The sequence below is a fragment of the Amblyomma maculatum genome, chromosome 6 (assembly GCF_055883805.1).
Source record: "Amblyomma maculatum isolate TAMU_Amacu chromosome 6, ASM5588380v1, whole genome shotgun sequence".
Taxonomy (NCBI): Eukaryota; Metazoa; Arthropoda; class Arachnida; order Ixodida; family Ixodidae; genus Amblyomma; species Amblyomma maculatum.
The window spans coordinates 61,741,357-61,766,129 of record NC_139349.1 but is presented as its reverse complement, the minus strand read 5'-3'; the positions used below and the strand labels follow the sequence as shown (position 1 = coordinate 61,766,129).

The 24,773-nt window shown below is 44.7% G+C and overlaps 2 protein-coding genes across 5 annotated transcripts in view; both read right to left on the bottom strand.

The window, feature by feature from the left end:
* The window catches only part of LOC146185861 (solute carrier family 2, facilitated glucose transporter member 8-like), a 30,465-nt gene extending 27,869 nt beyond the window's left edge, over positions 1–2,596 (bottom strand). For 2 of the 3 annotated variants that reach the window (XM_084606779.1, XM_084606781.1), the window contains exon 1: positions 1,957–2,595. In XM_084606779.1, coding sequence (XP_084462905.1) covers positions 1,957–2,038 — 82 coding nt within the window. In that variant the 5' untranslated portion in view covers positions 2,039–2,595. Of the gene's footprint in view, positions 1–1,182; positions 1,283–1,956 lie in introns of all 3 variants that reach the window. The other variant, XM_084606782.1, reaches the window with a different exon arrangement.
* Positions 2,597–9,668: 7,072 nt separating this feature from the next.
* Positions 9,669–24,769, bottom strand: LOC146185860 (uncharacterized). Of its 2 annotated transcripts, none has more exons than XM_084606786.1 (4): positions 24,710–24,769; positions 18,204–18,572; positions 17,051–17,165; positions 9,669–14,519 (listed from the first exon to the last, which is right to left on the bottom strand). In XM_084606786.1, exons 2-4 carry the CDS (start codon positions 18,520–18,522, stop codon positions 13,805–13,807), a joined length of 1,149 nt encoding a protein of 382 aa, XP_084462912.1. In that variant the 5' UTR covers positions 18,523–18,572; positions 24,710–24,769; the 3' UTR covers positions 9,669–13,804. The 2 variants fall into 2 exon arrangements, with proteins under 2 accessions (XP_084462912.1, XP_084462913.1); XM_084606787.1 differs by having other exon boundaries at positions 18,204–18,543; positions 24,710–24,763.
* Between the last annotated feature and the right edge of the window lie 4 nt (positions 24,770–24,773).

Sequence of the window (24,773 nt, the reverse complement as noted above, 5' to 3'; positions counted from 1 at the left end):
ACACTTTTGAAGAGGTCATGCACCTCGTGTTTCAACAGCTGCCGAGAACACAATTGAGGATATCCGTCTTCCGAAGACGTCGCGAGACACGTATCGCACGCTGCGGATGGCAGTCTTTCGCTATGTGCGGCGCGTTGCGCGACTCATCTTAGTTTGCGAAGCAATTACGCCGATGACAGGAAGGGCAGTCATAAGCTTGGCCATGCCACCGGAGCGCGGCACGTTGCAGTATGCCGTACCATCGCTTGTGTTAAAAGACAGCCAAGGGAACAACTCTACAATTTCGGAGCTGACAATTTAACTATGCTATGGTTTTCTACTAGTAAGAAAAGCGTCTGGCACCGGCGACTGAAGTCCGCAAGTAGCACAGTAATGGAGCAGTGAGTAAGTGAGATCAACTAGACCACGAATGCTTCGTCTGACATGGCGAGCAAAGTAGGCTATTGTGGCTCTCTTTGCAAGCCACTAGCTGGAAGCCTAGCCATCAGTGTGCTCACAAATACGCATGATGAATAGAGAAGTACACGACGCGAGACTCTGCCGAAGGTTTTAAGAGAATTTGCGTGGGCGTCGTCAACGCTGGCTTATGAGGCACGGTACGGTGGTTATATGGATAAAACAGGTATACCTGGTCCGGAATCACCAGTATCAAGAGTCAGCCAGGAAAGCGCACTTACAAAAAGTTCTTCCAAAAAGCTCATAACCAAGTTAGCACATTTGCTTTTGAAGAAATAAGAACTCCGTTCTTCGCTGCAAGAAGCGCAATAATGTTCAAATTTGCGGCAAGCACGTTTCACGGCCAGAAACAGAAGAAAAAAAAAAAAAAAAGCAGGTTAAGACGCCGTAAGACGGCGCGAACAGTTGCTGCCGTCCTGACGTGTTGAGCTCAAAGAAGTTCTCTGTCTGCAGTAAAAGTTTGGTTCGCGAAAAGTGTTTGTAAGTGAAGACAAATGTTGCTGCAGGTCAATGTACCATCCGCAAGGTCTGTCGCCGACTGAGCACCAGTCCGAGTTTGTGCGTATACCTGAAACATGCCTCTGCAATGCTCACAACACCTGCAGATGGCTATTATGATGAGTACTCATTCGCTGACGACGTTCCCAGACCCCTTAGCTTCAAGGGTAGTCATTTTTTGTTTTGTTTAGGAGGCAGAAATGGCAAAAGAAATAAACGCAAACTTACGCCGGCTAACTTAGATTATCAGAAGAAAGCAGAGCAGACGTCATTGTTGAATGCATCAGCCCCAATAGCTGTGTCACCAAGGTTTATACACTAATAAGTGCTGGAAAGGATCTAGTTCTATATTAGTTGTCAGACATTATTGAGATGAATAACGACACGAGTCGACAGAACCAGACACAAACATCAGTAGTGCTAAAGGTCTCCGAATCCGAAAAAGTTTAAAATTATTTTTATTACTCGGATGACTAAAGCAAGCAACTCCTCGAATCATGATGTCCTGCATATTTGCTCAAGGCAATATTATTGGTCAAACTGGAATTGTAACTCCGAGAATATCTTCACCGTGACTGCCATAACAGCGATGCCACAAACCCTGTGTCTTGTCCTATTCGATCGCGTACTGTTAGATGCATGCAAGCGAGCAGCACGAGATGACAACACGACGCGACATAAATGCTTCGAAGTATTGGCTGCTTTGCGCACACGTGCGTGTATAGGTAAAATCAAATCAATGTAAGAACACCATCAGCCTGTCGTGAAATATTACTAAGTAAGCATTTTTCCTCTCGGTGACTCGTTTTCCTCAATAGTCGCATGAACCTTTTAATTTACTAAAGACCGAGGAAGAAAAGGCAAATAAATTCAGCTATCTTAGAATCACAAGTGTTCGTTTAACGCTGCTTGTGACTGTGCCCTCGCAAATCCGTAACAATGCTGACAAGCGTAGTTGCATCACACTGTGACTGTATAACACCGTACATAAATCGGACATACCCTGAGCCGGAGGCAGGCCGCTGATGGAGGGATGACACAGCGGTTCAAGCTGGACAACGTCCTGTGGAGCGACGGCACCCATCCTCGCTCTGCTCACTCCCACAGAAGTAACAAACGACGGCGCGCGGCTCTAGCCCGTTGGCCACGTTGACTCGGGCACTCATATCGCCTCGCTCGCGCTCACCGGAAGCCGGAAGTGGAAGCAAGAGGCATAGCCACTGCTGACGGACGGAACATGGATGAGGACAAGTGGCAGTACATATATACCTCTCGGAGAACTATTTCGCGTCGCTCGCAAGAACGGTAGACGAGCGCTGCTGCGCTACGCTAGTGCATACGTGATTCGGAATGTGACGCAGATAGCTTTGCACAGCTACCGGTTTCCCATATTCTGCAAGGCGGACAGGAGTCTTCTCTTGCAAGCTGGCTGTTATGCACACCGCCGCGAAACGCGATCCGACGCGGTAAAGGCGTTCGCGCAACGAGCTCTACTCCTACGCGGGAAAGTGGATGGCTGCACGCAGCTGTCGAGCGGTCTTCGATGCAGTCACCGAGACTCCGTTGCCAAGCGGGCGTCACAAGTCTGAACGCGCGTCGCGTGTCATCGTGCCGCTGCTGTTTTCTAACTCGCGCGTACACACAGCTGCATAGACACTCGTAGTGCTGCCGGGACAATTATCTTCCGCATTGGCTGCTCACATAGACACGCTGCTTTCCTTTTTTTCTTTTTGTTGACATTTTGCTGACATTTTGGTCGGGCTCGTTTTAAATAGACGCTCACTCTTCGTAAGGGGAAAGACCGCGACATCATCATCGAAAATTGCAGACGCAATGACAGCTGCGTTCGCGTGACCACTGCCGCCGGCCGCGCGGTTCGGTGTCAGCTGTGAGTCACCACCGCGACGTAGTCACGCTCGGGCTATGAGGCAAGCCGTAATGAAGGGCTCTGGTAATGTTGGCCACTTCGTGCTATTTGACGTGCATTAACATCGCACAGTACGATGTCGCCCTACTTTTCACCTCCGTCTAAAAGCGGCCGCCGTGGCCGGGATCAGATACCACGTGCTTGGGGCCAGCTAGCAGTCGAGCGCCCTAACCACTGAGCTGTCGCACGAGCGGAAAACATTTTTCAATGCGCCATGAAAGAGCTAAGCCAGAACGCAAATCGCGACATGAGACGGAATAATTTGTACTGCTTCGCATATGGGAACCACCGCAATCTATTTTGCTTTCAATGCTAATGCATTAGAAATCTTTTTCGAAAAAGGAAAACGCGTCGTCGGACTGTAAGTGACAACTGTGCATTTTGATGTAATATCATTGCGTCCGTGTCGCCACCTCCACAGGTCTTCAGGGAAACGTCTAATCACCAGCTAGATGACATCAAGAGACGTTTGGTAGTGTTCATAGAGGCGTCTAGAGGTCCGCAGGCACAACCATAAAATAATGACACAAAGCTTGATGTAAAAAAGGCACCAACATAATGGTATCGCACTGCCTACACATGATGCAATCTCTCTCTCTCTCTCTCTCACACACACACACACACACACACACACACACACACACACACACACACACACACACACACACACACACACACACACACACACACACACACACACACACACACACACACACACACACACACACACACACACACACACACACACACACACACACACACACACACACACACAAATAAATATATTTATTTATTTATTCAAGCTCCCTATATATATATATATATATATATATATATATATATATATATATATATATATATATATATATATATATATATATATATATATATATATATATATATATATATATATATATATATATATATATATATATATATATATATAGGGAGGGGGTTGAATCTCGAATGGGTCCGGTAGGTCATAAACTTGAAGTAGGTGACACACGAGGAAAAAACAACACTTTAATCCGACGTTTCGGCCGGGGTCCGGCCTTTGACATTCCTTGACAAAGGCCGGACCCCGGCCGAAACGTCGGATTAAAGTGTTGTTTTTTCATCGTGTGTCACCTACTTCAAGTATATATATATATATATATATATATATATATATATATATATATATATATATATATATATATATATAGAGCTTGCATGAAGCGATGCATGCTGTGTAATCCGCCATGATGATGTCGCTGGCAGCAGACGACGTAGCACGGCACTATCACACAGCCTCGTCTACATGGTCGCGTAATGCACGCAGACTATGCTGGCGCGATCGGGCAGGCCGACTGCGGGTTCTTCACGATTCCAAAAATACGTCTGCACGAGGGCGAGAACGCAAGGGATTCCTCTAGCGACACCGTCGCGAATGGCTCGCACGGGCCAACACACGCGAGATCGACGTCGATCCGGGCAAGTATCACACTACTTGCCAGAACAGAAATCATGAATGTCGACGATGTCGACGGGCGGCCAGGTCCAGACGCATAGTGCAGTCAGTCGTTCTCGCGTAGCTTGAACAGGCTCCCGTCGCACTGTTTTGCATTTCTTTGTTTAGGCACTGGAATGATTTGGGAAAGGGAAGTGGTGATAGTTGTGGTGCTGGGTGACAGTCCCTATTCTGGGACACCTTTGGCGCCCACCGCTGCTCGAGCTCTCTGGACCAGGGCTCGCCAGGTCCCAGCTGGACAAGGCCGCCTCGCAGCTTTTTTATTTTATTTATTTTTTTTTTTGCTGACTTATAACTGCTATTTGTATTACACTGATACGCCCGCACCATGTGGTATAGCTATGTCAGCATACTGCATGAAGAATTTACGCCTACCCGAAAGTGTCGGGTCCACATGTTTTAGGAGGCGGGATTTGGGAAAGGAACAGCCTCGGGAAGGAACAGCAGTTTACATTAGGTAGCGAAATACTGGAAGTAGTAGGCGAATATGTCTACTTAGGGCAGGTAGTAACCGCAGATCCGGACCATGAAAAGGAAATAACAAGAAGAATACGATTGGGATGGAGCGCATTTGGCAAGCACTCACAGATTATGACTAGCAGGTTACCGGTATCGCTCAAGAGGAAAGTATACAACAGTTTCATCTTGCCTGTACTCACCTATGGGGCTGAAACGTGGAGGCTAACGAAGAGAGTTCTACTTAAGTTGAGGACAACCCAGAGGGCTATGGAACGAAAAATGGTAGGGGTAACATTAAGAGATAGAAAGCGTGCAGAGTGGGTCAGAGAAATAACTCAAGTTACCGACATTCTAGTAGAAATTAAGAAGAAAAAATGGACATGGGCAGGACATGTAGTGCGAAGAGAGGATAACTGATGGTCGCTGAGGGTAACAAACTGGATTCCAAGGGAAGGAAAGCGTAGTAAGGGGCGGCAGAAAGTTAGGTGGGCGGATGAGATTAAGAAGTTCGCAGGGGTCAAGTGGATGCAGCTAGCACAGAACCGGGTTAAGTGGAGAAATATGGGAGAGGCCTTCTCCCTGCAGTGGGTATAACCAGGCTGATGATGATGATGATGATGATTTGGGAAAGGCCCGGTTTTGAGCCGTCTAGGTGCCAGTCCTCGAATCTGTCGAGTTCTTTGACGGGTCGCAGGAGTGCTCATAAATGGTTTGTAAGCTCCGCATATATGCTTGCACGCGGTATAACCGGAAAATTGAGTGAAGCCCCGTGGGAAGAACTCTCGAGGGGAAGGTGGGGTGGGGCATCCTCGTTTCCCTCCACCCCCTGGTGACCGGGTACCAATACAATGTTGTTTTTTCTTTTTTTTTGCTATTAGTAGAATCTGAACTTACCAATAATATTCCGCGGGCGAGTAGCGCTGCCCTACCCCGCACGCAATTTCGGCAGGCCTGCTGCGAGTCCGACATAAAGCACGCTGCGTCTGTACAATTGCCACTTCCGCCAGCATTACAGCGTCGCTAGCTTTTACCGAGAGCCTGTTGACCTGCTTTCGTTAATGCACAACCGCAATGGTGCAGATGCACTTCTCGGTGGGACGCGCTGTATTCACGCAATATATGCTTCTCTTACTGGCATAATCTGTATCATTCTTGCCCCGGTTTTACGCCTCCCCTGAATATACTACCATTTCATGTTTTGGGCAAAGGCGTAATTAAGCGGCTTAACCGTATCTTTCCACTCTTCCGCGACCCAAATCAGGTTTGCATGCATCGAAAAGTCTAGACGGCCGATCTGCAAACTGAACACGTGAAGCTAGAATGGTGAGCTCATGCAGCAATTCGTGTCTATGTACGACATTCGAGGTGCACGCATACAAACAAAGTAACCGCGAAGCCGCTCCTGACTTAAAGCGCAAGACGCGCGGCTGAGAAAAAGTGGATGAATTGACCAGTGCGACGTATCAGATGCTGTACATTGATAAATCGTTTATGTACCTGATACGAAATGACGTGCACACACTTGGTATTTGTCCGGACTGCTGTGAATGCCACGATCGACTGCTGATGCGTGCAAGCCACACTCGTCTGCGGCGTTTCGATCGCTCCTGGTCTTGTCGCATTCGTGCAAGCGTACCTTTGACTAGAACGCATGGCGCTTTTAGCGTTCGTGCAAGCTCCCTATACAGCACACAAGCGCCTTGCTTTTCGCCTCCATCGAAAGAATTGGCCGAGGCTTAGCTCAGCTAGGCCAGGATATACGTCCATCTAAATCAGCGCACATAAAACACGTTTTAGATGGATCGCTACCAACCATACCAACTACCCCAAATTTCGACATTACGGAACAGGATATACGTAGCGACTCAGCTAGGCCAGGATATACGTAGCGAAAGCATGTGTGCCTTGCAATGGGCTGCCTCTCCAATCCAGTCTAATTAAATCCAGGCCAATCAAGTACAGTTAATTCCAGTCAAATACAATCCGATCTTGTCCAATTCAATCCAAAATAGTCCAACCGAGTCCAATCCAATCCAATCTATAATGTTATCATCCTCACCAGGGTTAAAGTGAGCTAGAATGGGGTAGAAACAATAAGCCTAATTCCCCTGGCTTATTGTTTCCACAAGGCCATAGAATAAAATACAACTGAAAAACTAGGCTGGTATACATGTAACTGATGTGATCAAATCATCGCGTGTTAATATCTATTAGGGAGGATTTATATTTGCTCCCATTATTTTCCAAGAGCCACTATCTTTCGATTCGTGCTTGCGCCTTTCCCGTAAGCGTGTCCGGCCAACACCACCTAGAAGACTAAAAAATGTCAGCAGAACTAGAATCTGCTGACATAGACGGCGTCATCGCAATGTATGGCGCGGGCTGAGGAGTGAGCCCACTACCCAATTCTAGCTCACTTTAACCAGGGTAAAGTGAGCTACAATTCTAGCTCATTTTAGTTAGGGTGGCTAGAATTCTCACTATGGTGTCCTCACGCTAGAGAAGGATAATTAAGATGCCCTACTCACGCTCCCGGGCGTTTTTCCATGCAATAAAGAAAAAAAAAAAAGAAACTTCCAGGCGTGGCGCAGTTGAATAAAGCTCTTGCTGGGGATCCGAGGGATGGATGCTCGATTCCCGGTGGCAACCATTTTTTTATGCAGACCGGCCCAGCTTAAAATTAGCAATGGCTTAGCTCGGCTATGCCATCTTAATCTTGATTGCAAGTCCAGATTAGTCTGATTGTCTAGCTATGTTGTTGCAATAAAAACGAGACATATTCTGGTTGCTTCTTGATTGCCAGATGGCGCAGCGAGCGCGGCAACGGCTCTGTGCCTCCTCGGAGCACCGCCGCAGCGAAATCGCAAGTTCGTGGCCAATGTAGCTTTCACTGCAAAAGCGGCCGGGATTCGATCCCGCATCCTTGGTCACAATAGTCGAGCGCTAGAATCACCACCACCACGGCAGGGCTGAAGCGCGCATCTGCTGGAGCTCTCCCTGGCGGCGCGCGCATGCGCAGTGTGGCAACTATAACCTCTTCCTTCCCGCGGTGGGGCTAAAGCTCACTTTAGCGGGGCTGAAGCGCGCATCTGCGGGAGCTCTCCCTGGCGGCGCGCGCATGCGCAGTGTGGCAACTACCCTCTTCCTTCCCGCGGCCCGCGGCGGCGCATGTGATCACCCCAGCGTACGTGACTAACTTAAGCCTCCGCGACAGAAAGTAGTCCATTGTTAAGAATTCCTGGTTACTCAGATAAAAAGCCAACCATCAAAGTAAATTAAAAGCACAAGAATTCCAATGCTCCAGAGTTTGGGTATGTCCAAATATTAAGAACTGATTCTGTTTACTGTTCGGTGGTGTAATACACACAGCGTACCACTGCCCATAGTTAGCAACTGCTGCCTTTATGTATTGTCTCCCTTCATAGAAACATCTGTGGCTTTACCATTGAAAGTCGAGCTAGTTGGTCAGACAACATGATGCACCACGCAGCAGAGTAGGCGACGAAACACAGGAGAGGCACACAATACACACATACACATAAACAAGGACAATGCTGTACTGACAACTGACTAATAATAACACCACCATCCTCTTCCTTCTCCCCTTCTAAGGACACACACTTCTTTATTGACGGTCCTCCCAATGATCTAAAAAGTCTTTCTCCTTCTAACCTTGCGATACACTGCAAGGACTGTACTCTTTGTGAAAAAGGAATGTCTTCAACAGAACTTAATAAAGTAGCAGTTTTGAGGAAGAACAAGGACAGATTAACGAGAGAGATTTTGGAAGCTTGGGAGATATCTTTAGCTGGTGAAGACTGCTTTATCATGCCTTCTGTTCTGCTGTCGAAGAAGGAGAGAGACTTTTTAGATCATTGGGAGGACCGTCAAAGAAGAAGTGGTGTGTATCCTTAGAAGTGGAGAAGGAAGAGGATGGTGGTGTTGGATTTAATCAGTTGTCAGTGCAGCATTGTCCTTGTTTATGTGTATGTGTGTATTGTGTGCCTCTCTTGTGTTTCGTCGCCTACTCTGCTGCATGGTGCATCATGTCATCTGTGGCTCTTTAGAGGTGCCAGAGGTTATATGCTGAGACTCACTGGAGGGGGGGGGGGGGTTATGATAGTAGAGCTATCAACCTGAAACCACTTTCGCTTCTAAGCTGCAGCCTTTAAGGCAGAAGCTAGGAGCAAGCACCCGGCTGGCACTTGTGTAAGCAAAAACATCACCCAAAAACACCACGCAGCTCCAACAGCGATAAGAGGGAAATCTTCTGCACATATTTTTTTATTTGTACCATTCTGTCTGTCAGTGTCCCCCCGATTTTCTCCCCTACTTCCCTTTTACTGCTGCACGCCTTCGTTTACATCTTTGCTTGATTGGCAGTCTTGGATGGACTACAGCCACACAACTAGGATGCTCTCCATATAATTGCTTACTGTGTCGAAAAGAGTGCAATCTGCATATTTGTCGTCAACAGCTGTCCATTTCTCAACTTCATTTCATATGTGCTGAATCCCAGGGGTCTGCTATTGCTGTTGCATAATTACCCAATACGCTTTAGCCATGTACCACATCTGCACAATACGCTTTAGCCATGTATCACATCTGCACATATTTTCTAAACAACTGTAAAGCAGGAAATCTTTGACGAGTAAATTGGCTCTGCTCTCCAGTGCTTGCATCAATGTTATCTGTGAGGATGGATTAATACTACATCCTATGATTTTTTTCAATTCAACAACCAAAGGCTGCAAAGAGACATCTGCAAAAAGTTGAATGGCCCCCGCATAGGCCGCTTTCTTGAAATGGTGTAGAAAAATGTCCAACAATGTGTTTGCTTCTGGTAGTAGTGGTTTATTAAGTCGTAAAAAGCCACACTCCAGGTGGCACTGCCTTACAGACTGCATGAAACAACACACCAGAATATAGCCTGTAAATGTGCAACAACAGCGAAGCACAGCTTATTTACAACAGGTACATATCACATCTTTAATATAAATTGATTGAAATGGTCCTCAACTTTCAACACAGTAAGGACCTAGTACAGTAAGGGACAAATTTTGCGGGATGCAAGTTCGTGTAAGAATTTACTTTTGTGTAGTCCGCCAAATATGGTGAAAGAAGTGTGCTGAATCACGAGGGGACATGCACCCCCCATTAAGAGAAAAAAATATCACAACAAACTAGCGAGACAACGAAGAAATAAATGTTTTTCCACAAATCTGCGTCCTGCAAACTTTTGTCCCTGGCTGTAAGTCACGAGAATGTATAATTTGCACAACGATCCTACAGCTATCACCATACGCACGTATCGAGCTCACACATTTTGCATAGTGCATTGGCAATACAAAGAACTGTGCAAATTAAGAGAGATATATGCTTCGAGGCTATAAATAATAAATGACAAGTGCAATGTGAAAACAATGTAATCTCGTTTTGCCTTCAGTTCGAGCCTTGGCTCATTCCAATACAAAGTAATTATGCTGTTCATGTCGATCAATCTGCAAATGTTTCAAATACCATTACCAAACTATAAACAGCAGTCAAAAGCTGACAGCTGAGCATTTAAATGACCCAGGAACTAATTTTCGACGTGTGGAAAACTCGAGAACCTGCTCATCCTCTATACCGCCGAGTAGTGATGACGCTTCTAAACTTAAAGAAGCAATTGGTTGCTTGTGGAAACTCGCAGCCTGAGATGCTTTGGTCAGAGAGAAGCAAATGCGTGAGGATACTGTAGCTAACTAGTCTTGCGTCTCGCTGGTCATCAATTAGCTTTCCATCACAAGTTTAAGCTCTGTTACGTAGTGCAAGATGCCTGGGAATACTCCAACAGACGCAGGTTGTGGCTTCACCCATCCCCCTCGTGTAGGGAGCCATTTTCCACTTTCAAACTCTCAAAATGAGGTAAATGTTTATCACTGCCACTACTGGTCTACCAAAGGGGGCAATAGGGAGCGACTCAGGCTATGAGAGACGCCGTAGTGGAGGGCTCCAGAAATTTCAACCACCTGGGGTTTTTTAATGTGCACTGACATCGCACAACACACATAGCTTTCCTTTTTGCCTCCATCGAAAAGCGGCCAGGATTTAATCCCACATCCTTAGGCATAGCATTCGAGCACCCTAACCACAGCACCACCACGGCGGCGAGGTGCAAGGCAAGTCTCTTGTGCTTGCATTGCACAATGTGGCACTTTAGACACCTGTTTCGAAAGAGGCAACTACAAATATTTGCGCCATTTCTACAGTTAGTGCAGCTGTATTTGTGAGCTGTCATTTCATGTACAAAAATAATAAAGCTCGTTGCATGAAATATGAAAATGTACAGATATATTACATGAGTGAAATTATACATTCAGCTCATGCATTAGCAGCTTACGCCTTGCATATGCCACTTTTGTGCTGGAATGAAAAATTATATTGAGGAAACACCATGGAGAACTCTACTAAATTATTGTTACCAGTAAGACTTGATTTAGTGGCTCTTCGTAGCCATGCTGACATTTTTCTGGCAGCAAATGATGCATTAAACGGCGACAAATATGGACTTAAAATGCTGCTGCCAGCCGATTCGAACTTATGGTCTTCACAGAAAAGGTGAGGTTGCCACTGTTTTGCACTGAATGATGGTGTGGCTTAGCCCCTGGTTTCTCCACCCATAAATCAGTGTAGAGTTACGCATTTTACCTGAGAAATCAGCCAGCGATATCGACAGGTGAACTTCGCTGTTAATGTACTAAGCACTAAGGGTACCTGCTCAGTGGAAAACATATCGGCATTGTGTTGAGAAATTACGGATTGGCCAAGACGGTTGTGACATCACAACCACAGAACATCGTGCAATTCAAAGACTCCACAACGAATACACAGTACAAGTAGTGATGTCACTAAACAATTATTCATTGGCCTACAGTGTCGTGACGCCATTCCACTGCAATTATCTTGCGTTTCTGAAGAAAAGCCATTGCGCCAACAAGAGAAATCGTCGAACCGAGTTCGCATTGCTGTCCATAGGATAGTGAGCCAGGCACGATACCTCTGGGGCACTCTTAATATTTTAATAAGACGTTTAGGATCTTTACGTGACTACCACATATAACATAGTTAGCTGGAAGTCTTAAAAAAATAAAAAGAGAAGAAACAACTGGAGTCTGCATCTGCGAAGAATTAAGCCCTAGGCTGCTGAAGAGGGCCATAGAAGTTATTGCGTCGGCCCCTTAAGGCAGAGATTATGTGTCATTTGCGATTTTCGCCCCCCTTTTTCTAGCTTACAAAAGCTACGTTTGATGTAAGAGCAGTATCTTTGTCATTAGTATGCAGTACCATTTCGATACAAGCAAACAGAGTGCGCTTTGAAGGCCCCAAGTTCGAAGTCACAGTAAAGCTACACAAGGAGTTGATTATAACGCTATGTGCCATAAGTCGATAATCAGATTTTTGCCTGGAGTTTCAAATGTATGCAATAAGGATTCAGGATAAAGGAACGGAGTGTACATTCTCAGTGCGGATTGCTACCCCACGACGCAAACGTCACTCTCTTGTGCAAACAAGAGACATGGTCGAATCGGGCTCGCACTGCTGCCCGTAAGGGTAGTGAGCCAAGCATGCCACAGCTCAGCCACTCAAATATTTCTCCAGCTTAGAGTGACGTTTGTGTAGTAATGTAGGAGTCCACTCGTCTGAACCCAGCTTTACAGATACCTTCTGCTTGAGTTGACAAGGAATGTCAATCGGTGGCACTCTCGACAACCCCTCTGCCATGTGCACAACAAAAACATGAAAATTCACAACATCACCATTCACTGCCCTCATCCACTATCATTTTATCGCTACTTCCACTCTTATTAAACGTGCTCATCAACAGAGCCACTACACTCGACATGCGGCATCAAACACTTTGTCTTAGGTCCAAGTGTGTATGCATGGTCATTTATGCTTCGTTGTAAGCCTATAAGAAGGGGCTAGACGCAAGCTTAACGACAATGCGATCTCCATTCAAGAACTGGCAATGTGTGCTCCTCCAGAAACCATTTCAGAACAGTTAGCTTTAGAGATTATATGCCAGCGAGCTTAGAATTTTCCAGCGAGCAAAATGAAAGAACCGATCTCGTTAAGTTCCGAGCATCTACATCACAAGAAACATTGATCATTCTGTGCTCAAAGTAACATTACCGTCTTACATCGTTCACTGAAGGTCTGATGGGGCTATACCATGGTTATTGCTCATACTACCAGTCAAAAGCACTATAGTGGTGTCATTCATCTGCTGAAAAGGACTTGCTGGGCAAGTGCACTAGAACGTTCTCTGGGCAAAACACAACTGAAGATGGATGCATAAAAAATGTCCGAGAAGGCAAACAGTGAGAGTGCAGAATGCCAATTTCGCTGCAACAATGACTGCATTTTATAAAACGCCGGCAGCGGCCATGCACAAGCATAAAATGTAGTGGTAGAGCAAAACCACGAACTGAGCTCAACTGCCGTAGAATCTCAAAGAATGGGCATTTTCAATGTTCATTCTCACTTCTTGAGGGATCAACCCACTGATATGCCACCAGCAGACAGCCACAGCTCAGCAGCGGCATTAGGCAAAATTAATGTAAAAGAAGTACAGGGTCGACCAATTTTAGGGTGAACAGGTGAGTAGGGAGGTGGTTACTCTTTTCAAAGTTCTCTTGAGTCCGTCACAGCCACACATTGAAGCAAAGTTGAGCATGCACGAGAAACCTGAAGATGGTGATCCTCACGGCCTGCTATTCTGCTTCGATGCCACACTGGGTCGGAGGTTATGGTGCTCTGAAGAGAGCTGCCAAGTGCTTACGTGTTCACCCTAAGAGTAGACAAACCTGTACTTCACCACTTCGCAAGACACAGTGTGGATGCCAATAGAACGGCTAGGCAACGTCTGGGCACTAACGGCATTTCCTCTCTGTAATTTGTCCTTGCTGGGGTCATTCTGACATCTTCTTGATTTGTAGCGCAAGCTTTCTGCGCTTGATCTTCTCTGTGTGAACACGAGACTTGACGGCCCTCGTGACACAGTCTCGCACAGCTTGCGCCGCAGAGGCCACAGCCTGGTATGCCCTGGCTTGTTCTCTGGCAGCCTTGATCTGTTCCATGAGAAGAGTCTTCCGTAAGGTTGCCAAATCATCGTCTACGCCATCCCTGTCAAAGCGATTACCAGCATCCTCACCGTCTCCACTGGCCTCTGGCACACCTCGTGGTTGACGGCATGTAGGATTGGTAGGAACTTCTGGTGGCGGCAAAGCCTGTGCTGGGGTGTTTTGTGCCTGCTGCACACTTCGAACAGATCGACGTCCAGTGCCAACTGGGGGACACGTTACCTGTCGGGGCTCTAATGGCTTGTTGGAAGTCGGTGGTTCGTAGACAATGCCTAGTGTCTCGGCAACGTTGTCCGGCTCATTTTCAAATTGAGGAGCGGGCTCGCATTCATCGTCATCATGCTCTCGCTTCGCAGTGATGCTGCTTGTTGCTTCGATAGCCAGACGCGTGGTTCCTCGCGCATCGGGCACTGATCTTGATGCTGAACTCGAGGCTCGGGCGCTTGTCTTCCAAAACCACTCTGGCACACTGGAATCTAGAGCCTGGATAAGAGTCTCATCCTCGGACGACCCGTGATAGTTGTCTTGGCTTCCGTCGACGTCCCTGTGGGGTAAATTACATTCCCTTTAATGTTCAAGAACACGGTAGCTATAGAAACAGAAATATGACTGAACAGTGAGTAGTAGTGTAAAATCTTCCAAAATAAATTGGAATTTCAGGTGCCTGAGTGTAAGCGTACATGTAGGCAGCACTTACGCTGCCAGTAACTGTTCGTTTCATAGAGACTGGTCTACGTACAAGATTGTTTTGAATGTGCAAGGCTCTCCCGCTACAATGACCTCATTTAAAGAGGCATGGGTTCGAGTTTTATCTTTTGTAATGATGTGTAAGATGTACATGGATCACCATGTCATATTCGCCTACGACTGTTGAATACTTAATACCCGAATTTCTTTTCTCATCTGTGTCGGTTTCGTTTTCAACTGCCGAGCGACAGCTATGATGTCAAAGTCAGGTCTAAGTTACAAAAAGGATGAAAAAACAAAAAACAAAAAAACAGCGATATAATCGTTCCTCTGCCATTTGAATTCATTGCGTTGCAAAAGCCAGCCTGCTTCATGAATAGAAATTACGACAAGTCGAGACTCGGCGATTATATTACTTTTTTTATTTTTTTCATAGCCTGAGTCACTTTGGGACAGCAAACCCCACAAACCGAACTGTTTTTTTCATGCTGCATGTCACCTATATTTGAGTGCGATGTAACAGTAATTTTTCAACCACTGAAACGGAAACTGGTGAGAAGATTCTATTATAAATTATTTACAGATAGTACAGGACTGTCTTACACATCATTCACAAAAAGAAAAATGCCATCAAGATTTGGTGTGTATATTCTTTTAAGACACTCTCAGCTAGAGTAAAAAATGCCAATTTTCGGTTGCTTTTCCATGAGCTCAGTGCAAAGAATGCTGCTCAGTACGAACTGCAGCGTGCTTCATATGCTATGAAAAGCTTTCACAGTTCCCACAAAACACAACTCTGAGCCATCGCTCAGAGTTCTGGATATCTGCGTATCACCTGCATGGGCCACTCAATGCAAGGAAGCAAGAAAAAAAGTGAAAAAGAAACATTCTCTATGCCTTTGTACCTGACTCCGGGAAGAGTAACTTAAAACAGTATGAAGGATGGAACCGAAGAAAGCAGACGGCACAAGCTTCATGTTTTATTCCTTGTGTTGTTTTAAATATGAACATTCACAAACAGGCCCGATTCGTGGAAATCGAGCAACAGGAGATGAGTGCACCGCCCGCGTTGGATAAAAGGGTCATGATGCACATGTTCACTGAGTTAGTAACGGCAGCTGTGTTGTAGCAGCGGATCAGTAAAGAAAGAGAAAAAAAAAAAAAAAAAAAGCTGATTCTGGATTTTTTTCCTGCATGTTATTTCAGAACCAGCACTATGCTGCAAGCCAGCTGGGTGCCCTGAAAGCACTAAAGTTGGATATAACTCAAGAACGAAGTGGCCAATGCCTCTCAGAGCTGACCCTCCAGCGAATAGCGTCAGCCAATTTTCATGATGTAATGATTAATCAGCGGTTAGCATAGTTAAACATGGTATTCAGTGAAAGCTTCAAGACATGGTTGCACTTTGTAGAACTCACTATTCAGACATGGTTTCAACTTGACTAATGACGAATTCAGACTGTGGTGTTTCTTTGATGAAGACTAGATCTATGCAGGATCCCTACTGAGTAGTTGAGCTGGTTTGTTTAGTATACAAGTCCAACTGAATCTTTGATTCAGGCCTCTGATGAAGGCTGGGTCTCTAAGGGGTCTTTTTGTTAAAGTCTCCAATAACTAGGGATGAGTTCTTGACTAGCATGGTTGGTCATGGCTGCCCAGTATATTTATAGCCACATGGCTCCTTTGAGGTCAATGGTTAGCCCATGCTAACATTGTGTGTAGGTTTATAGGAAAGGAGAGACACAGTATCTGTCACATTCTTCTGCGGACACCTGAATCACATAGCACCAGTTAGTATGCCTGCTCCTTGAAGGTGAAATGAAAGTCAAACTATCAGCCATGCAAAGCATGGCTCTATCTACAGTAGTGAAGCTTTCACTTCAAAAAATGATAGACAAAGAAGCAGAGCCCTGTATAAAAAGAGAGGTCAAGAGACGACGAAAAGAAATACAATAAAATTAGACTATGTCTGTTTCTTTGTCAGAAGAAAAGGATTTGCCTCATTGCGAAATAATAACTCTCTCTGGGCCGTTTTTCTCACTGTTTTCGCACAATATTTTCATGGGCACCTCTGATGCTACAGACTAGCAGTCCCTTCAGGTTTATCTCTGGGAGCTGAGCATTTTATTTTTAGATGTAACTTGCAATACTACATAATATCAACCACACTGTGTACTCTGGTAACTCAAAAATCCTGCTTTGCGATTGTAACGTTAATGTGCGCGCACGCACGCACGCACACACGCACACAAACACACACACACACACACACACACACACACACACACACACACACACACACACACACACACACACACACACACACACACACACACACACACACACACACACACACACACACACACACACATCGTGAAGCACACATACCCTGAGATGTCAGGACCAGCGCCATCCAGGAAGTCAGAGTATGAGCAGTCATCACCAATAACATCTAGTATAGTTCTTTCCACTAGTGACAAGTCCAAGGCACGTCCATTCTCTCCTGAATATGAAAATTGGAACCAAACAGATTGGCGTTATTGCACACGCAAGAAAAGCATGGTAAGGAATAGTTCCAAGACTAAGCCTGACGGTAATCAAAGAATATGACTTCATCTTCTAAATTAAGCAGTTGGCTCCATTTCTTCACAGAAAATATGCCGAAAACTAATTGAGAATTTCAATTTCTCGTATGCTTTTAGAAACAGTAACATGGAACATCTGTTGCACCAAGTGCCTATTTGAAATGCTTTCCTTTTCACCCTATACAACAGCTTGCAAGATAGCATATTCGAACAGTGAATGCAAAAAATCGTGGGGTTGAAAACATGTGACATGTTAACTGCAAATAGTACACATAAATGCACATATTTTGACTAGGCTTCACAGATGCATATTAAGTGACTAACACCTTTCTGAGAGATGACTTAGTACTAGTAACGGATGCTTGATTTCCAAAAACATATTAGCATCATCTGCTTACAGGCACATAAGCTGGGGCTCTTGAATCGAAATGCAGAAGCTACAAGGGCAATAAATAGGCTCTTGAATTCACACATGTGAAATATCATACGGTATTCATTGGAAATTAAGCTTTCTACAATAAAACCAGAAACTAAATATCCCCCCTTACAGTTTGAAATATAAAAATAAATTATAAATTAAACTGCCCCCTTACCGCTCTTTTCCAAAGAGCGGCTCCACACTTTGCATTTAAAGAATGTTTTAAAAACACTGTGTACTTCAATATATTTACTTAAACTGGAAAATGCACATGAGTAATAGATATCCCATCAGTCCTCTCTTTAATGCAAAAAATTTTAAGCTAGTGTCACAAACAGTTAAAATTAAAAACAATTATTTGTAAATCATTGGCACCATACAAAGCTTTTAAATTTGGCTTGAATACTCACAAAGGGATCTATAGATTTCTTAAACTAGATTACTGGAGAATGCACCGTTTCAGAGAGACCTTTAACAAATGATTTTCCGCTTAGTTTACTGAAACTTCCCAGAGCCCAAGATGATGGAGTTGACTCACCTGAGCGACCGTGGTGCTCGCTGCGGTTGTGCGCATTCACGCGATGCTTGCACCGCTGCACTAGGTTGCTCCACTGCTTCTTGATTTCGGGCAAGGTACGCGTGTGCGAGCCATTGCCCGCATTCAGTGCCTGCTGCACAGCGGTCCAGGCAGAGCGCTTGGCACGCAGCGTCAGCGTGGGGCCCAGCTTGCCGCGGATGACATCGATGCGCTCGCCGATCTCTTGCACCAGCCGTAACCGCTCATCCTCGGTCCAGTTGGGGCGCTTCAGCCGGTTCGCGTACACGGCCATCTCCGCGGCGCCTGTTGACGTGTCCATGAGCTACAACGAGCCGCGTGCCTGCGACCAGGACCGCGACCCGTCACGAGCTGGAAATCGCGGGAGGACCACGGTGTAAGGATGCTGCAAGCCTTTGACAGATGACTCCTCAATAGGAAGCCACCATAGTTACTGGGATGCCTATACCGAAGAGACGCCCTAGGCCTGCAATGTCGCATGCCGACATCCAGAACGAGCCGAAACCGCGCTTGTGCTCTGCGCTCTCGAGCTTTAGGACCTGCACTTGACAAGTGCACAGACATTATTGAGAGGGACGAAGGAGCCCAAGCTTCAGCGCTCGACGAGCAGTAGCAGCATAGCATTTTCATTGCCACACAAAATTCCAATCCAACGTAACCAAAAAGTAAGTTTGCTGTTAAAATGAGCTCAAAATCACACCAAAAGCCGAAAACAACAAAATCTTTTCTTACACAGGGAGCCAAAGAATAGCGTTATGCATGCGTGAACCAAGCGTATAAAACGTCGAGGGCCCAGTCAACCGACTGGGTAGAGTGCGACGTGAACTTGAAATCATTAGTCCTTTTAATGACTAATTTTCAGCAAAATAGCGGTAGAGTTGAATCTTGTCATAACAATATTTTAGGAGCCCCGCGATTTCTTCGCTGCAGTCGCTGCTTCGTTACAGCAGTACGCAACCTTGGCTGCAACTGTTGTCTGCCAATGCCTTTACGTGTATTCTGACACCAGTGCATACCGAACGATCACCAACCATACGACACCTCGCCAATGTTAACAGCTGGCCGTTTGATTCGCTGTCTGCATGGTTTTCAACCAGGGCATAAGAAAGGTTGTGATTTCAGTTTGCCAAGTCGACTCAGCATGGAATTGTCAAGCACGTTCAAAAATCAGTATTATCAGGGTGAAAGGGCCAGTGGCGTTCAATAAATGTGCATTTTGCTTAGGAACCAGCAATAGCACTAATTTTTATTATGAAAAGAAATTGGATTGAGCTGTCTTTATCAATGTCCCTGCAGGAGACAAGTTATAGAAGGCTGCTGATGCATACAATTTCACAGCTGTGGTTGAAGAAAATGTAAAAATCTGTTTGTTATGGCACAACTTCAACACACATGTTACAGATTTCTGACAGCACTTACCTAGCAGAACACTGGTTTCGTCCAAGCTACACCAGTAACAAAGGTACTTACTAAATGAGAATAGTGGCTAGTGGTGACTGCATGTCACATTTGGAGGTGGCTCAAATATCCTAGTCTCGTTAGAAAAGGTGCTAGGACAACAAGAAAGCTTTTTGATCAATGTGTATCCTAAACAGGAACAGCCATTATTGCTCTGTCAGCAAGCTTTGCATCCAGACATGACTGAATGCATACATAAATTACATATGTGGCCTCCTGAAACGATCATACAGTATGATGGCAGGCTTCCGAGCACAAGGAGGTGGTATAAAATCCTGGCCACTGTGGTCGCATTTCAAAGCAAGCCAGGTGCAAAATACATCCATGAGGTGTGCGATGTCAGTGCACGGTCGCCGAAACCAAGAGCATCCCATTTTAGCCCTCATCTTTCAATCCTTCCTCCATCTCTTCTTCCACAGTGCTGCTGAAGTCGGCACCGAGAGCAACAGCCATTGTGCTGTTCTTCACAACCGATTTTGCTTTCACACCGATAAGATCATACATAAAGCAATAGGCAAACAGTGGCCTTAATTGCCGTAGTAAATGACACTGATAGCAAAGAAAGTTTCCAAAGAAGCTTTCAACTTGCAAAAAAGAAAACGCTTTATACCCAACCAGCTGCGTAATGCGGCACCTACCTATATGTAACTGTGCGGAATCAAGTTCACAGAAAATGGCGCAACCATAGACTATTTATTCAGACCGTCCCAAAAAGCAATAAATGTGTGATGTTAATCTGAAGCCCTCCACAGCAACATCCCCCCTGTACCTCATGTGTGGGAAAGCGTAGACACTACGTCCCAACGACACATCGGCTGCCATGTTTGGAAACCAGCAGCACAGCAAGAACCTGCATGTCTCTATGGTCCACTTATCACCATGTGCACTGGCCTGGAATTGTCTAAGCTATGCATGATTCATTATTATACAGTATGCCCCTGATGTCACAGCAAGCCATCTTGACATGTCTTCACACTAAAAAACAAAAGTCGAAGATGCAAGGTACAAACTAAAAAAAAATTGGTGTTTCAAGTGTACAGGCCGCTGATTTCATCCAATACAGCAGATAAGGACAGCTATATGCTTTTCCTCCTTTGTATATATATCACTGTGATGCTTCCAAATCTTTTACTCCATTTTTATGGGCCTTTTACTGAAAAATGAGAACTTGAAACAAGGACAACCTTGCTCATAAGTATATAACATATTCTTCATTCTTGCATTTCATTAGTTCAATACCATTAAAGCTTCATCAGAGAAAGAAACTGACGGCATCTGGCAGCATCATCTGTCATGAAATTTGCTGACTGTTCAATGGGATGTGTGCATGTCAAATGACGTGAGATGGCCAAGCCGGCAGGCGCGCTAGTTGCATGATAAGGCCAGATGGTTTTCAATTCTTTTTTTATTTTTGAAGGCAAACATACTTTATTATTACTCAGTGGTAGCCTAGTGATTGAAGCATCCACCTTACATGCGGGACATGCTAGGTTCTAACCTCTATCCCCAGTACCGCTGAGTGCCCTCAAGTGAGTGATACAATGGGTGCATGTGTTTCCATGGCCTGCGTTTTGCATTATCTGGGAGATGGGCTTTCTCTCAATTTCATTTTGTTACTATCTTCTTCAGGAATTTGACATAAAAGGGTGAAATGCTTAGGAAATGGGTCTTTGAACCAACATTGTGTAGATGAAAATACTCTGTGCCATGGAGCTCTCTGGGAAGAGCTGCCCTTGTGCCGTAAGAATATATCACCATCATTAATTCACTGCTAGCTGTCATCTGTGTAAGAGACATAAAATTATTTTGTGGCCAAATGATGTAGTTATTTCTCCCATGTTTATTAAATTATTCTGCAGCCTACGCTACCAAATCCTACATCACACCTATGTGCTCATACATGACCTTTGTGTCATTGTGCACACCGCAAAATATTGATTCATCATCACTACAAACACAGATGTAGAAAGACATTGAGCATGACGTTGTTAGCCTGGGTATCACTTAACATAATGATGTCAAAGATGACCGGTCAGTATGTGTCCTAGCTTTAGCCTATAAAACATAGATTAAAAGTGTTAAAGGAGGCCTAAAAATCATCTGTCAAATGAAGGCCATCACACCCTCCTTCTTCAACAAAGCAGCATAAAAATGCCCCTAATTTTCATATGACACCTTCAGGTTCACATTTTGAAAAGCTGTGTTCACTTGAAAGTGCATTTTGGTGTAGAAATCAGATTTAACAGGGTAAAACAGGGTTTTATATAAAAAAAAAAAAAAAAAGGCAATAACATGCACAATGTAGATAGTGGTAGCCTTGCTTTTCAGCACCACGGATGCAAGTGGTTTGTCTTAAAGAAGTAAGTACAAAAACAAAATCATTGAGAAACCTGTTCTCTGTCCCAGTAACAAAACGCCTTTTCAAAATTCAAGGCTTCCTCAGGAACTTGTTGTCAGTGGCCTAATTCAACTCAGCAGACAGTTCTATCAACAGTAGCATAAGTAAAAGGACCACTACTATTTTTAAAGACCAGAATGCATACTGTTTAATAAATGGAACAGTGATCGGCCGTGGTGAAGCAGTGGTTATGGCGCCCAAGAATGCGGGATTGAATCCCGGCCGCGGTGGCCGCTTTTTGATGGAAGGGAAAAGCAAAGCATCCGAGTGCTGTCCAAAGTCAATGCAGGTTAAAAAACCCCAGGTGGTCGAAATTTCAGGAGCCCCCCACTATGGCGTCTCTCATAACCTGAGTCGCTTTGTGAGATGTGAGGATGCTCCATAAACCAACCAACCAAATAAATGTGGTAACATCTAGGTTTGTATGCTGTCATGAGTACCTGATGATGGCTTCCCAAATAAAGTTTATTTAGCATACAAGTTAAAGGCCGTAGTCTTTCCTTACTCTATATAAAGCCTTGTGCACACTTGATTCTCTGGGTACAGCACAATACAATCAATTTGTAAGGTCCCAACATACTTAAAAAAGTGGCACTTACATACCAGTGAGTTCAGACGAGCTTTCTTCATGCGTTGGATCACTACTCCTGCATAGAACCCTTGTTCAAAATAACACTGTGATGTAAAGAAAAGGAGCTCCCGAACAAGGGCTCTACATGTGACCCAAAATGTCGATTTAGTTTGTTTTCGACCTGGTTAACGAAAATCTCTGCCTTTCATGAATAAAAACTTCTGACTACCATTAGAGTCCTTGCGCAGTGTGCCTATGTAATAAGTGCTGACAATTTAGGCAGACTGGAAATTGTGGCTAAAGTAGAAGAAGAAAGAGAGAATACTTCTCTCAAATGTGAATCGTGCTAAATGCAGCAAAATGCAACAATGCTGCTTCATAAATAACACTTTTTGACCCCGTAAGACTGAGAGTAGCTGAGGCTGTGCATGAGTGAGTTTCATAATGCTTGTTTCATTAACGACAAGAGGCTGGTGCCGTATTATCTCAAGCATACTGATTACCATACAGTCATAAGCTGCCACATTATGCACAAAACCGCCCGGCATAAATAAAAGTCTAGGGGTACTGTGACTCGGGATCCACTATCCTCGCATCTCACAAGGACTTCAGTTTGCAACTTTTGTTAACTCAGTCATGCGATGCGGCCTCATGCCATCACAGCCCACCAAACAATTGGCATCCAGCCACCTTCACTGCTAACTGCTAGGAGTATGATCATGACTTCTTGCTCGTAATATTGACCACGGGGATGCCGGGTTTTTCCCTTGAAGCTATCGCATTAGGACTGCTAAAATAATGAACTCAGAAAGTTATTAACTTGCTCAAATTCATGAACTCAATATATTTAACTGCAGCTTATTTGACACCTACCTGTTGCTCAAAGGTTGAATGCAAATCAATATATACTTTCATGCAGAATTAGCTTCTTTGATACGACTGCTCACTCGCTGAAACCTAATGTGAATATATAAAGGCATCCATAGTGTACTTTCGATATCTGCCCAAGCTATTATGTGAAAAAGGAGTGCAGGCTAGTTTGTTTGGAGATCAGTATTTAAATAACAGGTTCATCCAATAAATGTCAGTAGGAAGTTCGGCGCTTGTTAGTCTACCTGTCTTCGTCATGTCTTGCCATGTTGCGCTGGTATACATTATCATACTATGTGCGCGCTAAAACATGACACCAATAAAATCTAACAGACGGTTTATCTGTGTTCAGTAGCACGTAATAACCACCTTAAATGAATCTGGCGAGGTAGAAGGCATGCCAAAACAGCATGCAAATGCTAAACAAGCCAGAAACGATTGAAGTGAGACCTTCCTCGACAAGTCTGTTGCAGTGTTTATATGCATGCCACAAACAGCATTTGTGGATAAACATTCGAAACCAAAACATGTAAACAAGACTGAACTGCACAGTATATCCCGGCCAACGAAGGGATTTAGAACACTGCGTTCACCACGTCGCGGAAACTTTCGTGCTACCTTGTGCACTGCCAGTAGCCCGACGCTTCCATCAAAAATCGTATCCGAACCACAGCACCACCTCATTACTTCTACACATGCAGTATTAGAGGGACAAAGAAAAAAAAAAAGCAGAAAAGATGAGCAGTAGATGACCTGTCATTATATTCGAAACCTATAATTATGATACACTGTTTCCGCGAGCTGCAGCGTTTGCAGCGCTCGGAGAATTTAATGTGCAGTCGACGACGCAAATGGTGCTGAGATCATTGAGGATACTTCGACAGCCGTGAGTTCACAAGCCAATGTAGGCATGTATGCCACGCACGATAAAAGAACAAGTACGTCTAACAATCGCTTTTAACGAGATGAAAGGCAATGAACATTTAGCAGTTGCCAAGGGATCTCCACTGTTTTCTAACAGCTCGCGCAGCTGTTTTTTTGTGATCGTTTCGTGCTGCTCGTCATCAGAAAAAGTGCAGCCTTTGTTTTGATAACCATCACATGTTGCATAATTTTTTAGTAGGTTAGAGCGCACTGCTCTGCTAGACAACTCCGTTTCATACGAGGAAAAATTAGGAAAATTAATCGCACCTTTCTTTGATGACACAGCGCTGGAGCTGCTTTGTTTGTGTTGCGTCTCCTCGTTTCGATGGCT

What these genes read in the sequence shown, in the direction of transcription:
- LOC146185860 (XM_084606786.1), bottom strand. Translation starts at nt 18,522, where the DNA reads ATGGACACGTCAACAGGCGCCGCGGAGATGGCCGTGTACGCGAACCGG. An exon ending in CGAGCACCACGGTCGCTCAG is followed by an intron (nt 17,166 to 18,203) that starts GTGAGTCAACTC and finishes TTTCATATTCAG; the next exon opens with GAGAGAATGGACGTGCCTTG. An exon ending in GCTGGTCCTGACATCTCAGG is followed by an intron (nt 14,520 to 17,050) that starts GTATGTGTGCTT and finishes TTTACCCCACAG; the next exon opens with GGACGTCGACGGAAGCCAAG.